At 34.8% G+C, this 16,499-nt stretch overlaps 5 protein-coding genes and 1 long non-coding RNA gene across 8 annotated transcripts in view; 3 read left to right on the top strand and 3 right to left on the bottom strand.

Moving 5' to 3' along the window:
- LOC113646052 overlaps nucleotides 1-3,072 on the top strand; it is a 3,600-nt gene extending 528 nt beyond the window's left edge. The window contains exons 2-6 of the mRNA XM_027152060.2: nucleotides 1-110; nucleotides 1,246-1,581; nucleotides 1,724-1,843; nucleotides 1,979-2,019; nucleotides 2,774-3,072. The exon at nucleotides 1-110 is cut by the window's left edge and continues 235 nt beyond it. Of these exons, the coding sequence (XP_027007861.2) occupies nucleotides 1-110; nucleotides 1,246-1,581; nucleotides 1,724-1,843; nucleotides 1,979-2,019; nucleotides 2,774-2,890 (724 nt within the window). The 3' untranslated portion in view covers nucleotides 2,891-3,072. The remainder of the gene's footprint in view (nucleotides 111-1,245; nucleotides 1,582-1,723; nucleotides 1,844-1,978; nucleotides 2,020-2,773) is intronic.
- LOC113646068 overlaps nucleotides 1-16,499 on the bottom strand; it is a 47,633-nt gene that overhangs the window by 25,413 nt on the left and 5,721 nt on the right. The window lies entirely within an intron of this gene.
- Nucleotides 1-16,499, bottom strand: part of LOC113646071 — a 28,264-nt gene that overhangs the window by 11,654 nt on the left and 111 nt on the right. The window contains exon 2 of the mRNA XM_047802169.1: nucleotides 15,946-16,323. Within this exon, the coding sequence (XP_047658125.1) occupies nucleotides 15,946-16,323 (378 nt within the window). The remainder of the gene's footprint in view (nucleotides 1-15,945; nucleotides 16,324-16,499) is intronic.
- Nucleotides 5,006-8,338, top strand: LOC113646044. Of its 2 annotated transcripts, none has more exons than XM_027152050.2 (6): nucleotides 5,006-5,091; nucleotides 5,689-6,039; nucleotides 6,996-7,340; nucleotides 7,506-7,619; nucleotides 7,846-7,895; nucleotides 8,100-8,338. In XM_027152050.2, the coding sequence occupies exons 1-6, from the start codon at nucleotides 5,049-5,051 to the stop codon at nucleotides 8,238-8,240; spliced, it is 1,044 nt and encodes a 347-aa protein (XP_027007851.2). In that variant the 5' UTR covers nucleotides 5,006-5,048; the 3' UTR covers nucleotides 8,241-8,338. The 2 variants fall into 2 exon arrangements, with proteins under 2 accessions (XP_027007851.2, XP_027007850.2); XM_027152049.2 differs by having other exon boundaries at nucleotides 7,503-7,619; nucleotides 8,100-8,336.
- Nucleotides 9,491-14,332, top strand: LOC113646049. Of its 2 annotated transcripts, none has more exons than XM_027152056.2 (6): nucleotides 9,491-10,423; nucleotides 10,526-10,873; nucleotides 12,276-12,632; nucleotides 12,784-12,894; nucleotides 13,305-13,351; nucleotides 13,439-14,332. In XM_027152056.2, the coding sequence occupies exons 1-6, from the start codon at nucleotides 10,330-10,332 to the stop codon at nucleotides 13,562-13,564; spliced, it is 1,083 nt and encodes a 360-aa protein (XP_027007857.2). In that variant the 5' UTR covers nucleotides 9,491-10,329; the 3' UTR covers nucleotides 13,565-14,332. The 2 variants fall into 2 exon arrangements, with proteins under 2 accessions (XP_027007857.2, XP_027007858.2); XM_027152057.2 differs by having other exon boundaries at nucleotides 9,493-10,423; nucleotides 12,276-12,626.
- LOC125139161 lies at nucleotides 14,984-15,579 on the bottom strand. The gene is made up of 2 exons (XR_007138255.1): nucleotides 15,347-15,579; nucleotides 14,984-15,120 (listed from the first exon to the last, which is right to left on the bottom strand). It is a non-coding gene; the product is annotated as an uncharacterized LOC125139161 (long non-coding RNA).

Below are 16,499 nucleotides of genomic sequence, written 5' to 3'. Positions count from 1 at the left end.
TTCTCTGATGATTCCACATGTAAGAAACGAAGACGAAGGACTTTACTACTGTGGAAAAAGTTTCATGGACGATTTTATATTATCCAGTGGAACGTTCTTGGCTGTCACAGGTAAATCTCCACTGTTTGTTCAGTTCACGCTGCAAGACAAGACTTTACGAATAAACAGTTAATAAGTATTGATCAATTCATTAATTATATTATTTAATTGCTGTACTGTATAATTTTCGGTACATGGTTACAATAGAGCTTATATGTAAACAAACAAACAAACAGATAGATAGATAGATAGATAGATAGATAGATAGATAGATAGATAGATAGATAGATAGATAGATAGATAGATAGATAGATAGATAGATAAATGAATGAATTAATGAATAAATAAATAAATAAATAAATAAATAAATAAATAAATACTCAAGTCAACAAAAAAAAGGATGAATTTATGGTTTTATTTATTTATTTTTTTATTTCACATGTTCTAAGAGCTAGACTAGGCAAAATAATCAAAGATTAAAATTGTACGATAAGAAAATAACAAATATAATAACAGAATTAATTAAAGAACAATGAATATTTATGTGAAATTGAAAATAAGTTAAAAATCTCTGGTGTCTAAATAAAAAAAACAAAAAAACACACGTTTTAAAAAGAAAGAGCATTTTTAGGTCCAAATTAGTTTTTTCTAAGGAGGTTTAGATTTTTTTTTATTTTTTAATTTTCAATCACCATTAAACATTTTTGTGACCCGCTCAAACCAGAATTCACATGTTAGTCATTTTGTTTAACATAAATCATAATTTACCACTAAGCTTGTAATAAACGTTTCGGTATGTTTTTAATGTTAATTTTCTGAGTGCCGTTTGAGGAACTATCAGAAAAAGACAGACGGAAAAACTTGACCATTTTATGTCTGAACCTTAGATTTAGCCACTTGTTTTAAATGTGGCTTGTTAAAATGTGACTCCAAAGACATACAATCTAAACAACATAACATTTTTTAATTGTAAATATATAGTATGTAATATATGTAAATATTTCCAGCATATGAGGTTTAACAGGCCCCCAGATGTAGATACAGTATGTGCTTAATAAAATGCATTCAGAGTCAATCAATATGATTGACATTAGATGCATCAGCATTATGGATGATAATAATAATTGGAATTAAAGATATCCAGTACTGCATGTGGGCTGTATCCATGTGTCCCAGATCTCACTCTGTTTATATCACACTGACCAGATACTGAAGATGTAAAAGTGAGTGTGTGGCAACGCGGCGTGTCGGACTCGGTTCCTGCAGGAGCCTCAGTGACTCTGCAGTGCTCGGTTCTCTCTGAGAGCAGAGCAGCAGAACTCCAAGTGCTCTGGTTCAGAGCTGCTCCACCACAATCCCATCCTCAAATCATTTACACTCATCACAACAGCAGCCATCAGTGTGAGAGCGACTCTTCTACACACACCTGTGTGTACAACTTCTCCAAGAACATCCTCAGCCTCAGTGATACTGGAACTTACTACTGCGCTGTGCTCCTTTGTGGGAAGATGATCTTCGGGAACGGGACACATATACATATGGGTGAGAATGCTGAATAAATATATGAGTTTTATACATATATATATATATATATTACTTTAAAATATATTTAAAATATATATTACTATAAAATTATATCTACATTAAATGTCGATATATGATTTTTGATTTTTTTTTTCTACAGATTCAGTAAAATCTGAGGATCATGTATTGATGTATCTCGCTGTAGCTTTGGGAGTGTGTGTGGTTTTGATCTTTGCCCATATCGTAACCTGTACATGGAAAAACTGTGAAAATTTCACTAGTGAGTTTTCAATTGTCTACCAGCTTTATAGTCGTTTAATTTGTACTTCAACTTAATAATGTGAGTAATAAAACTGAGCATTAATCGTCATAATTGTCATAGATTTAAATGTAAAAATATTCTTTGTCTTTGCAGCGAGATCTGAAGATACAATAATTAAAAAAGCAGCAAATCAGGTAACTATTGCTGAGCCGACACACTATTAGTCTCCACGGCAACAAAGTTTTATTCGAGGATTATGGATTTATTTTATTGTTTCAGTAATTTAAACAACTCAGTAATACAGTAATCCCTTGCCACTTTGTGGTTAAAGTTTCGCGCTTCGAGTTTCGCGGCCTCTGAAAAATCGCGGCGATTTAAAAAAATTGCTGATTTTTCAAAAATATTCATCGAAAAATATAAATAAGAACGGTTTCCCAGGATGCCAGACAAAGAGAGAAACTCTCTCAGAGGCTTTGTACATACCCATGGGCACTCAGACAAGGCACGTGATTGGTTCCCGGCACGAGATCTGAGCTGATTGGCTGCGCATCATCGCATCCTCTCCCAGCTTCTTCCCTTGTCGTATTTCGCCACTCTCTTTCACGCTGTCAACTGTGTCTCACGTATTGTTCGAAATTAACTTTTCGTTTAAGCCCTTACTAATCGCCGTGCACCTGCGAAAGATTCCTCTAGTGAGCCTAGGCGGAAGAGAAAGATGATGACCATCAGTGAAAAGGTCAAACTTAGGGCCAATCTTACTTCGCGGATTTTCACCTATCACGAGGGGTTCCGGTCCCCATCAACCGCGATAAACGAGGGATCACTGTAGTAGATCTGGTTTCTTTTGTCTTTATCTAAACATTGTGATATTCAGATAAAAGCTGTGTCTTGACTTGATCATTTAAATATCTCTCATTTGAAATAAATCACTCTTATCTGCTCCCACAGAGCCTTGACGCCATGGAGCTGAGTTTTGCTGCCTCACACATCAATAATAGACAAAGAAAGACAGAACGAGCTCAAGATAACATCTATACTGAAGTGGTTTACTCTTCTGTTTCTTAGATCTTATGTTCTCTTCATGTTCTTCCAGGTTTCCTCCAGGTTCCTCGGTTTACTCTGATCTACCAAAAACGTGGTAGTAGTTGAACCGGTGAAGATAAACTGTCTGTAGTTGTGTGTGAGTGTCTGAATATGTGTTCATTGTGTCCTTTAAATGACTGTAATAATAAATAAATTAAACCAAATGCAAAGAATTTCATAAAAGTGCAATGAATTTCCACCATTTTTTTAATGATCACCAAGTTGAACGAAGACATTTTTTTAATGTTTGGGTTTCTGTGATTTTGGCCTTTTATACACACAATGCTCATCACTAAACATGTTTGCTACAGTAAATCTGGCTAAATGTTTGTCAATCTGGTAGAAATTTTTGGTTTTGTATGTGAAGTGAAAAGTTATACACTTTACAATCTCTGGTAAAAGATCAATCAGGCCCACAGACTGTTTTGTGGTTTATTTTGAACCTGCAGTATTGTTTGAATTGTCAATGCAGCAAGTTAACCACAAGGCCTGACACACACCAAAGTGAAAAAGACAACACATACACTTCTAAACTGCTTTGAATGACAAAAAAATAAAAATAAAAATATGTTTCAAGACTAGATTTAAAAACAGACAGTGTTTTGACCAGCCTCACCGACAATGGTAATGAATTCCAGAACTTATGAGCAGCTAATTGCAAATGCTCGATCACCCCTATGCATCATCCTTGCTCTAGGCACAACCGAGAGCAAGTTATCTGCAGAACCTTGATGGAGCATATGGTTTAATAAGGTCAGAAAGACTTTTCAAGGATTTATAAACAAACACCAAAGCAATAAAAATCAATCCTACAATGCACTGGAAGCCAATAGAGAGAGGCTTGTATATGAGACATATGATCCCACTTAAGCATTTCTTTTAATAGCCGTTCTGCAGCGTTCTGCAACAACTGCAGGCATGAGAGAGAAGTATCAATGAATGTGGGGAGCTTGAGAAGAAGTATCTGTGACAGTGAAGAGCTTGGGTGGGGGTATCCATGATTGTGGGGAGTTTGGTAAGAAGTATCTGTGACTCTGGGAAACTTGGGTAGAAGTATCTGTGAGTGTGAGAAGCTTGGGTGGAAGTGTCCATGATTGTGAGGAGCTTGGTTGGGAGTATCTGTGACACTGGGAAACTTGGGTAGAAGTTTCTGTGACTATGAGGAGCTTGGGTAGAAGTATACATGACTTTTTGGAGCTTGGGTAGACGTATCCATGATTGTGGGGAGCTTGGGCAGAAGTATTAGTGACTGTGTAGAGCTTGGGTAGAAGTATGTCTAACTTTGGGGAGCTTGGGTAGAATTATCTGTGAGTGTGGAAAGCTTTAGTGGAAGTATCTGTGAATTTGGGAAACTTGGGTAGAAATATCCATGGCTGTGTGGATCTTGGTATAGAAGTATCAGTGAATGTGAGGAGCTAGGTTAGAAGTATCCATTACTTTCAGGATTTTTGGTAGAAGTATCAATGACTGTGGGAAGTCTTATTTGTGACTGTGGGGATCTTGGGTAGAAATGTCAGTGACTGTGGAAGACTTGGGTCAAAGCATCTGCGACTGTCGGGAGTTTGAAGAGTGGTACAAAGGAAGCCACAGTTTTAGATGAACAAATTTTTAATGATTTGAATTTTAATGCTTGTGTGTACATCTGACATGCTTCCTGTTAATAAAATAAACATAACTGATTAAACATAAAATGCATAAAATCAAGGCAAAATGTCTAAAGTGTCACCTTTAAATTTAAAGTATATAAATACATTACATTAACTAGTCAAAATAAAAACATGTTTTGTCTAAAGACTAAATTATTTACACAACAGCTAAAGCTGGTGAAGGACATACACACACACACACACACACACACACACACACACACACACACACACACACACACACACACACACACACATATATTCTACAACCTTTCTCGAAACTATTATTAATATTTTTTATTTAGTATAATTTTTTGATTTAGTTACATCTCATTGGGGCCCCAGACCTGACAGTAGACATACTTTTTTTTCTGTGATGTAACTTGTGACTTGAAGCAGCCAATAAGATGAAAGTCTGAGGAGCAAAACACTCAGTCCTTTCGTCATCTGACCACTTTTCAGCAGCTCAACCTGAGTGTTTTTTTATTCTGAAGATGGTTCCACTCTGGATAATTGCTATAACTCTATACATGATGTGTAAGTTGTATTTATTTATTATTATTATTATTTATGACATATTTATGTAGTATAAATAAAACTATAATATTTATGACTAAATGTTACAAGTATTCACAAATATTTTTAATTATAAAATTTTTAATTTTAATGTAACTTTTATTTTACATTTAAATGTACACATAATTCTGTAATACTGTAATAATGTAATACTGTAATACAAAATTGTTTTATTTTTTATTTTTTTTGTAGACAAAGATTTTTTTCTCTTTATCTGTCATATGAAATAAATCAATAAACAGTAGATTAAACCGGGACAGTACTTATTTTCCCAACATTAAAAAAAAAAAGAAATTACAATTCCACTGAATTTCTAGGTAAACTTTGTGCAATGAATTCCTTACTCAGGAGTTATTTCTAATATAATTGCTTTCATCTAAATACTGATGATGTTATTTGCTTTTAAATGTTGAAATGTCATTGGTTTTGTCTTGAGACTGAATGTTGTGCTGAGGCTTTGCTTGAAAAAAAAAAGTTTCTCGATGTGACTACCCGGGGGCAAATAATGAAAACAAATTCTTTTTTATATAAATTTTTATTTTTTATTTTATTTTCTAGGTCCTGCCCGATCAGTGGATTTTTTCCGTCCATCGTTCCTCTCAGTGAGGTTCGGAGAATGTATTAGCCTTATCTGTCCATTCGGACACAATCAGAGGACTGAAAGCGTGATTTGGTACAAACAAAGTGTCGGAGAGATGCCTCGAAAAATCGGAGAAAGAATAGCATATAAGGAGGTCAAATTTTCCCCAGAGTTCAAGAATTCAGGCTTTATTATGGAGATGACTGATAACGGCATTTCTCTGACAATTCCAAATATAAAAAAAGATCATGAAGGACTTTACTACTGTGGGAAATTATTTACATTGGAGAACGTTACGCTGTCTAATGGAACGTTCTTGGCTGTGTCAGGTAATTTACTTACATTCATTTTTTCCTATAGTAATGATAGTGATTAAACTGTAATTAAACATAAGAAACTCACATTTTATGAAGCTTAAATATTTCGATACTCAAAGTACATATTTAACTGATTCTTCAACCGAAATTTTGAATTGATTCGAAATTTTCAATTCAGTTTTAATAAAAAAAAAATCGTTATATAAAACGTTATTTTTTTGAAAACTATACTGGAACTTAAATAAAAAGACTATAGTGACTATTTTGGACCAAAGTAGATTAGAAAATGTCTCTCACATAAAAAACATTAAAGCGTTGGACCGTTGGTACTTTGTGGCTACTTCGACATTTCAAATTTAGAAAAGCATTAATCAAGATGTAAATGCCACTCCAGAGCTCCCAGGGTTCTGAGTTTTTTTCTGGACCTACATGATCTACCCTGATGCTCTACCCCTGGTTGGAGTCTCATCTCTTGGTGGTCGCTCTGCTGGAGAGAGATCTGCATGGACAATCCGTGACCCGTGAGATTGCTGTTGATTCGGAGACACTGTCTCCAAACTGCCGTTGCGTCAGTCAGCTTTGTGCTCGAGTCGTCATCAGGGCACCTTTAAGAATTATTAAGTCTTTAATGAACTTAGAAATGACTCTGACCTGTTACAGTAGTTCCTTAGGAGCTTTTGGTTACACAATTCCACTGGAATATAAACTGTTGTATTGAGGACATTATTCACATTGACATTATCAACTGTCCAGTGCCACCCAAATGAGGTTGAGGTTTACTTCTGAGTCTGGTTCCTCTCAAGGTTTCTTCCTCATATCATCTCAGGGAGATTTTCCTAACAACCGTCACTTCAGACCTGATCGTTAGGGATAGATGTGAATGATAAATAGTTCATTTCAGGAATGTTCATTTATTTTTTAAGTGTTGAGTACATGACCATCTTTTATTTCTATATCACACTGATCAGATGACAGAGATGTAAAAGTGAGTGTGTGGCAGCGCGGCGTGTCGGACTCGGTTCCTGCAGGAGCCTCAGTGACTCTGCAGTGCTCGGTTCTCTCTGAGAGCAGAGCAGCAGAACTCCAAGTGCTCTGGTTCAGAGCTGCTCCACCACAATCCCATCCTCAAATCATTTACACTCATCACAACAGCAGCCATCAGTGTGAGAGCGACTCTTCTACACACACCTGTGTGTACAACTTCTCCAAGAACATCCTCAGCCTCAATGATACTGGAACTTACTACTGCGCTGTGCTCCTGTGTGGGAAGATCATCTTCGGGAACGGGACACCAGTACAGATGCAGAACGTTGGTTGGTGAACAATTTGTGTGTATTATTTGGGGTTTATAGATACAGACACCAAGAAAAACGTTAATATATGTCATTGTTATGTGATGTGACACGCTATGCTTTTTTTCTTGCCGATCATGTTCATATGCAGACAATAATTTGATGTTTTTTTGTGTCTTAAAGCAGCATCTTATAATCCTGTAGTGATCTGTCAGGGAACAGCGCTGGTAATGTGCGGGATTCTGATTTCTGTTCAAACTGTTTTACTCTGTAAAAGAAAAAACGGTCCACAACACAGAGGTGAGTGTTTAATATAACAGCGTACATTTATTTTTAATACATACAGCATATAAAAATGACCTCAGCACTTATTTAACATTCAGATTCAGTTCTTATTATTATTAGATTCGGGACCATCGTGTTCAAATAGAATCAGGAAAACGTTAGCAGTGTCAGATCTTTGTGCAGAATGAATCAGACTCGTTATAGAAGAGAATCTTCATTACATTCACTCTTTTGTTCACAGAGAGAATTCAGCACGATGCCGTGATAAACACTGACGAGACGAACACTCAGGTACTTGTTCATGTCTACAGGGAATTTTTATTCTCATAACGTTACACTTTATAAGTTTAAGATGAAGTATAAGATTTAGATTCAATACTTTCAGCAATTTGTCTTAATAAATTATATTATTTATTTAAATTCACCTCCTAGTCGATAAATTATTAGAGGTTATTATTTTATAATTTAGTTCTTATTTTATGTTTTTTTCCACAGGTTGATGATGGTGTAGAGCTGAATTACGCTGCCTTACATTTTAATGAAAGGAAGATTAAAAGAGTGAGAGGAAACCGAGGTCCATCTCATGACAGTGTTTACTCCGAAGTGAAACATTCCACCATTTCTCACATAAAATAATCTTTAATATTATTGTGTCTGAAATTGTTCGATCTGTTTTAATGTATTTGTACATAAGCACACTGTGGTGAATCATCTGAGTTTTTTCTATTAAAATATATATTAAATATCCATTAATGAATCATTTTCATCATGGTGGGCGTGGTCTCTACTTGAATAACTCCGCCCACATTGTCAGGGCACAGGAGCTCACTGAATAGTTTGATGAAGATGAAAATGACCTAAATGGTACCTAAATGACCCTATGGCCTTCATACTTACCACAACTCAACGTGAATCATCTAAGTGATGTGTTAGACAGCATCATCATCATCATCATCATCATCATCATCATCATCATCATCATCAGTCAGTTTTGGGTTAAATCTGTGTCTGAGATGAAGGAACAGCTCACTGGTGCCTAGGAGGATCTCAGCAAAGCCTTCCTTCAGACATCATTCATTTCCATACAAAAATCAGTCATAACATTGAAACCACCTGGTTTATTTTGTCTATGTTCCCAATGTGCTACAAAACACTAACTCATCAATTCACCAAGACATTCTGAGCTGATTCTTTAATTCCTACAGTATAAGTTGTGAGTCGGAGCCTTCATGGATCAGGCTTTTTTGATCAGCGCATCGCATAGATTCTTGTTCAGATTCAGTTCTGGGGAAATTAGAGCAGGAAATTCAACAGCTTGAACCTTTTGTAATGTTCCTCAAAACGTTTCCATTTTGCATCTCTGTTCTGGAGATGGGCACGGTGGCCTAGTGGTTAGCACGTTTGCCTCACACTTCCAGTGTTGGGGGTTCGATTCCCACCTCTGCATTGTGTCTTTGGAGTTTGCATGTTCTCCCCGTGCCTCGGGGGTTTCCTCCGGGTACTCCGGTTTACTTCCCCAGTCCAAAGACATGCATGGTAGGTTGATTGGCATCTCTGGTGAATGAGAGTGTGTGTGTGCCCTTCGATGGGTTGGCACTCCGTCCAGGGTGTATCCTGCCTTGATGCCCGATGGCGCCTGAGAAGTTCGGATATGCGGTAGAAAATGAATGAATGAATGTTCTGGAGATCCTTTGGCCCCGTTATTTAGCTATCACACTTAGGATCTGCTCAAAGTCACTCAGATATTTATTTACTCTTGCTTCCAAAATATTAACTTTAAAAAAGTGCTGCCTAATATATCCCACCTGTTTATACACTAATAAATCCCACCCCTTTACAGGTTATACTAGAATGAGATAATCATCAGTGGTTTTAATGCTATGGCTGATTCATGGTTTAATGCTATTCTTCTGCTTGCTTTTTAAGTTTAGTCATTTCATTTATTTATTATTGTTATTCTTTACGCTCATCAGATATATATCTAGAGTAAATCTTACATGTACTGGAGTTTCCTTTGCATGTTTGTAGCATGTAGGAGGGGTCTGTGGTTTAACCTTGAGGCAGGAGGAAGTCTTCAGTAACCTACTTTTCTTTTCTAGGAGACCAGAAACAAGAACACAAAACTTTCACATAAAAGAAACCACACCAAGAGTTCTCTCGGCTCTCATGATGTTTTTTCTTTCTTTCTTTTCTTTTTTTTCTTTCTTTTTTTTTGTTAACAGTCAGAACTAAGCGTATTTAAAAATACAACTTTTCAAGTGACAAAGAAGCAAATAAAAAACAGTAACTTGGTCTGTCCTGAAAAAAAAACGTTGCCTCGAGATGAATCACTTAACGAAAACAAATAGATGAATAATTTTATTTTCGGGATCTAAAACGTTTGCGAAATCATTAAAGCGAAATGATGACGATTCTAACCTGATGTTTTACTTTTCCTTTTATTTATTACAGCTTGCGTGCAACTTTTCTACCATCACTTCTGTATTTAGTTTCGACTCTTTAGTCAATTGTGTGCGATTTTGCTTCAGTAAAATAAATAAAAACACATTTCTCTGATGTTCACAGAAAATTTGAATAAAGTGTAAAAAACAACACAACTTCTACCTGAATTCTTTTTTTTTACCCACCACAAACTTCTGGTAGTCAAAACGTGTTCCAAAAATAGAAGCATGTAAACCAGAAGGAACTATAAAGAAGACTTGTGACTTGTAACTCAGATGAACAGATGAAAATCTCCAGTACACAGTACAAGCTGTGTATCATTTCACCTCTGAAGATGACTCCAATCTGGACAATTCTTTTATTTCTCAACACAATAAGTAAGTTTTAAACAGATTATGGATACTCATGTTCGTCCTACTATTTCATCCGTTATATATAGATTTTTGCATTATTAAAATTTTTTATTTATTTTTTTTCAGCTTCATCTCAAGCTGTGGATTTTTCCAGACCGTCATTTCTCTCAGTGAGACCTGGACAACGTGTTGCTCTTAACTGCCCGTTTGGAAACATTCCTAAGGCTGAAAGTGTGGTTTGGTACAGACAAATAATTGGAAAAATGCCTCAAAAAGTGGGAGAAAAATCAACGTATAAGAATATAAACATTTCTGACGTGTTCAAGACTTCAGGATTTAAAATGGAGGAGAATGATAAAGGCATTTCTCTGACGATTCAACATATAAAAAAAGAAGACGGAGGACTTTACTACTGTGGTAGATTTAGCTGGGAGTATTTTACATTATCTAGTGGAACGTTCCTGGTTGTAAAAGGTAAACAAATTATTTTAAATAATATGGAATTTTCTGGTGATCAGTATTGATTTTAGAGATTAAGGATATTAGTGGATCTTACTGAAGACATTATAGTATCTATTTCTTTTTAGTAAAATAGATCTATATTAATATTGATTCAAATTACTGATAATGTGAAACTGTATTACCAATAATGCATATATAATTTGGTCTAACAAAGACAGGGATTATAAGGACTTTGTAAGTAGTCCTAGCAACATTAAGTGCAACTTTTCAACCTGGTGCAAACAGGGCAGGACAAGACAACGAGATTTATCTTATCAATTTATCTTAACTAAGGCAAGATTCTGTTATTTCTGTTCATTACGTACACTAAAGATGTAATCCTATGTCCTGTAAATATATGTAAAATTATGAAAAAATATATATATATATATATTTAAATTATATATATAATTGTTATATTATATCATTAATATATCATTTTCATATTTCATAATTTTATATAAAATAATACTATATATATATATATATATATATATATATATATATATATATATATAATATAAATATATATTTATTTATTTTTACTGTAAATATATATTTAATTTTCATAATTTTCTTTAAAATACAACTTGTATAAAAATTTTGGGTTAAATAAATGGTTCAACCTTTCATTATGTTTTCTTAGATCTCTCTCTCTCTCTCTCTCTCTCTCTCTCTCTCTCTCTCTCTCTATCTATATATATACATACTGTATATATAGTCTGTGTGTACGCATGAATGCACACAAATATATAAAAATGTTTAAAAAATTCATAAAATTAACAATATTTTTTTCATTTACAGTAACTTTTCATTATGCTTTCTTTGAGTAGAAATATATAATATATAAGTAAGATCCATTGTTCATTAGGTTTTTCATTTTGTTTGTGATTTTTTTCACATTTTTCATTAATATAGGTCATGTATTGTAGCTTTTCATATAAAGCTCACGTGAAGTCACACGTATGTATTTGAATTTACGTATAATTACAGGGTGTAGAATTACATCTTAAGTGTACGTAATGAACAGAAATAACAGAATCTTGCCTTAGTTAAGATAAATTGAGAAGATAAATCTTGTTGTCTTGTCCTGCACTGTTTGCACCAGGTTGAAAAGTTGCACTTAATGTGGCTAGGACTACTTACTAAGTCCTTATAAGCCCTGTCTTTCTTTTATGTATGTAGCACCATGATCCGGGAGAAACGTTGTCTCATTTCACTGTTACTGCAACAGCTATACTGTATATGGTCAAAAAATCTTCTTGACTTGACTTGAAATGAACTAAAATCATGATCAGAATTAACAATATTTAAATTCTACCGAGTGTAAGTACAGTATATAAAGATCTCACTCTGTCTATATCACACTGATCAGATGACAGAGACGTAAAAGTGAGTGTGTGGCAGCGCGGCATGATGGACCCGGTTCCTGCAGGAGCCTCAGTGACTCTGCAGTGCTCGGTTCTCTCTGAGAGCAGAGCAGCAGAACTCCAAGTGCTCTGGTTCAGAGCTGCTCCACCACAATCCCATCCTCAAATCATTTACACTCATCACAACAGCAGCCATCAGTGTGAGATCGACTCTTCACACACCTGTGTGTACAACTTCTCCAAGAACATCCTCAGCCTCAATGATACTGGAACTTACTACTGCGCTGTGCTCCTGTGTGGGAAGATCGTCTTCGGGAACGGGACATCAGTACAGATGGAGAACTTTCCGGAAAATGGTTTGTGTAAAAGAAATGTGTGAATATTTATTTGAGTTTCAGTTAAAACAATAACATACAGAATGTAATGATATTTTATGTGTTTATATGTTATTTGATCTGTCCACATGAATATCTGTTACATCACTTTACTCTACATATCCATCTTATATAACAGCTTTAGGTCCTGAAGTGTTCTACCTCACTGTAGTGGTGGTCGTGTGTGTGGTTGTGATCTTCACTCAAACTTTTATCATCTGTAAAATGAGAAACTGTGTCAGAACCAGAGGTGAGTTTGGATCATACTGAAACGCAAACAGTTCTGCAAATTATATTCATTTTTCTGGGGGCAGGAGGTTGGCTTAGGGTGGGATTAGTGGTCAGTGTGCTTGTGTTGTACTTCTGGTGATTGGGGTTTGATTCCTGCCTCCATCCTATGTGATGGTTAGCTTAGTGTTTAGTGTGTTTGTCCTGCACTTCCAGGATTTTTAGAGTCTTGTGTTTTTAGAGTTTCCTTCAGGTTCTCCAGTTTCCTCCATCAGTCCAAAGACACTTTGTAGACTGATTGGAGTCTTCATTATTTAAAAATATTTATAATTTTGATTTATGATTAAACATTTTCTGTCTTTCTTCCCAATATAATGACTACTAATATGACCGAAGACTAAAAGCTACATGTTAATATATTATTTCTCTCAGCTTCGAGACCGCAACAAGGTTCTAGGGCAGAAAAAACACCCAATAAAGTAAATCATTTTTATTTTTTCCTACATGATATTATTATTATTAAACTCACTACTCGATTTCACTTCATTTGATGTTCGTTCCCACAGGATGCCGATGCAGAGGAGCTGAATTACACTTCTTTACATTTCAGTAAGAAGAACACTAAAAGAGTGAGCAGAAACCGAGACAAACCTGAAGACTGCATTTATTCTGAAGTGTTGTCTGGCACCTAGATTATATTTCTAATTTAATTAGTTTATTTTATTCATTAGTTTTATTTTTCCTAATTAAAGGTTATTACATATCTGTGGTCAGTGTTCTCATGTCCTGTGATGGACAAACAAATATCCATCAAATCATATTCAAACTGTGTGATTATTTATTTCTGTGTAATTCTGTGTGGAAAATTCATCACAGCCAACAAACATTGTCTTCATGTGGTGTCTGTGTGTCAAAACACCTACACACTTGTACTCGCAGCACACTTTTTATGCTCATTGAACATTTTCAAGGCCACGTAGTGAGGCGTTATGATTAAAATTGTCCCCATGGTTATAAAGATTCATTTCAGAACAAATTTCAGTTGATCTGATTACAGACGGTTGTGTTAAACAGTCAGTTATTGTACACTTACAAAGGGAAAATGTGTAAAAATAATAAAAATGAAAGTGAACATGTGGTGTAGGGACAAACGTTTCATTTCCTGCTCTTGAGGTTAACTGATCTAACTGATCTAACCAATCTAACTGATCTAACAGCTTTGTGCACAATTATTTTAGATATTTTTAGTAAACTATGAACAAAATTCAAAAATTAAAAACAATGAACTTCTGAAATCAAAAGATTTGAAAAATGCTTGTGACTTTTTTTTTCTACTGTCACTTAAAGTCTGACAGTAAAGGCATCACTAGACATGTGCATACTTTTAACTTTTTACTTTAGAGTCTCATTACCCTTTTTTACACAAAAATGCAAAACAAATAAAACTGTTTAAAAACCTGCTTATTGATTTTTTCCTTGCTATTACTTTTTGCATATTTTTGCTAAAAGTATGTGCTTAAATTCAGACATTCAGCACTGGTGCTCCTCAGGGATGTGTCCTCTCCCCACTTCTATTCTCTCTCTACACTAAAGACTGCACTTCAACTGACCAAACTGTTAAACTCCTGAAATTTGCAGATGACACTACTCTCATCTGTCTCATCCAAGGTGGTGATGAGTCTCCATACCGGCAGAAGGTGAAGTGGCTGGTGCTATAGTGCAGTAGGAACAGTCTAGAGTTAAACACGCTCAAATAGGCTGCAACGCATGGTTAAACAGCAGAAATAATCATTTGTGACCCCCTGCCCACTCCCCAGGACTTGTACAACACAAGAACCAGAAACCGGGCAGCAAAAATCCCTACTATCCTGAAAACCTCTTAATTATTGTAATAAATATAGACGACTGGACTCAACCCAAGCTTTTAATAATCTTATAATAATTTTAATAATCTATAAAAAAAAAACTATACTACTACTACTACTACTACTACTACTACTACTACTACTAATAATAATAATAATAAGTTCAATTCAGGTCCAATCTTATAATCATTGTTATTTTGTTAAGTAGAAATTAAGCACACAAGTGATTTAAAATGTGATCATTAATACAGAAAAAAGTTTTATTTCACAGTAGAGTACACACAATGCTCCGCTAAGTCAGGTTTTCTTTTTTCAGCTTTTCTTTTCATCTTGTTGAACTGTACATCTGCGTAAATCACCGTTGTTGCTTCAGATTCCTGAATCTGAAATGAAATTTAAACAAACAAACAAATCAAGTAATATAAAATTATTTAAAAACTTTTATTATGAATTGTTTTATTCACGCAAAGCTTCTTTGCAACAATGTTTAGTGTTAAAAGTGCTATAGAAATATAATTTGATTGATTTTTTTTTTATTATTTGCTGAATTATTGAAGACATTGACATAGAGTGTACAATAGTATAAAATAGATACTATATTTTTTTTACCTGCTTCGTTCCTGAAGAATCTTCTCTAGAAGTCTTCACTATTAATATAGAAAAATGCTTATTTAGTCATTTTATCAAAACTTCACTGATGTATTTATAATCTGATGACAAAAACACTTACTTTTATCACCTTTTCTTCTCCTCAGTATGAAATAAGTGAGACAGAAAATCAGAAGTGCGCACAAACCCAAAGCCGATCCCAAACCGATCACTGTCCGATGTAGAGATCTGATCATTTCTGATTCTGTTATTTCACCACATTATATTTAGATTTGTACAAAACACTGACATCTCACCTGTATTGTGTTGTGTGTTGGTGTTAGTGTTGTTTCCATGCAGTGTTGGTTCACACACCACTGAATGATCACACAGAGCTGCTTTAGATGTTTCTGATGCAATAGTAACATGATCACCTATAAACATTGATCAGGATTCACTTAGTAAAAGTCTGTAACTCAGTGTTGTTGAAGAAAACACAGTTAACATTTCACTACTTCACTATTATTTATCTTCCAGGTTGAACATGTTAACAGTTATCAGGAAAATATCACTACATTAAACCAGGAGCTTAAACATTCAGAATCAACTCAGAATCCTACCTTTAATTTGTAAATAAGTTCCATCTCCAAACACAAGGTTAGGTGTAGTCACTGCACAGTAGTACATGGCTTCATCAGACTGAGTGGTATTTAAAATAGTCATATTGAAGCAGTTTGAAGATCTTTCTAATCGGAAACGAGACTCTTTGAATCCATTGTAAAATGTTTCTCCTGAAGTTGCAAAGAACTTAAAGATAATCCGTGGTTTTTTTCTTGTTGGTTGCTTAAACCAAGCGATCATTCTGAATTTTTCAAAAACACAACACTGTAGAGTCGCTGAGTCTCCGATGTTCACGCTGACTTTTTCATCAGGCTGATAAACTGGTGGATCTGTGGGAGATTGTGCAGTAACCCAGTGTGTACCAGGATGGACTGTATCTAGAAAAAAGAAACACATCAATAGGTTAATAATGTAATTGTGATATAATTAAACATATTGGAGTATTAAACGTAACTTTAAACAAATAAAAATGTAAAGTAAAAACAAAACAAACAAATAAAAAAAAATACTTTTTGGTAATTAAAAATATTTAAGCTATATTTAAGATGAAAAT

The sequence above is a fragment of the Tachysurus fulvidraco genome, chromosome 17 (assembly GCF_022655615.1).
Source record: "Tachysurus fulvidraco isolate hzauxx_2018 chromosome 17, HZAU_PFXX_2.0, whole genome shotgun sequence".
Lineage (NCBI taxonomy): Eukaryota > Metazoa > Chordata > Actinopteri > Siluriformes > Bagridae > Tachysurus > Tachysurus fulvidraco.
This window is presented reverse-complemented; position numbering and strand designations above follow the sequence as displayed.

Excerpts from the sequence above, each read along its gene's own strand:
- LOC113646049 (XM_027152056.2), top strand. The coding sequence starts at position 10,330 with ATGAAAATCTCCAGTACACAGTACAAGCTGTGTATCATTTCACCTCTG. Across the intron at positions 12,633-12,783 it reads CTTTCCGGAAAATGGTTTGT|CTTTAGGTCCTGAAGTGTTC; the intron begins GTAAAAGAAATG and ends CTTATATAACAG. Across the intron at positions 13,352-13,438 it reads CAGAAAAAACACCCAATAAA|GATGCCGATGCAGAGGAGCT; the intron begins GTAAATCATTTT and ends TCGTTCCCACAG.
- LOC113646044 (XM_027152049.2), top strand. The coding sequence starts at position 5,049 with ATGGTTCCACTCTGGATAATTGCTATAACTCTATACATGATGT. Across the intron at positions 5,092-5,688 it reads TATAACTCTATACATGATGT|GTCCTGCCCGATCAGTGGAT; the intron begins GTAAGTTGTATT and ends TTTATTTTCTAG. Across the intron at positions 7,620-7,845 it reads AAACGGTCCACAACACAGAG|AGAGAATTCAGCACGATGCC; the intron begins GTGAGTGTTTAA and ends TTTTGTTCACAG.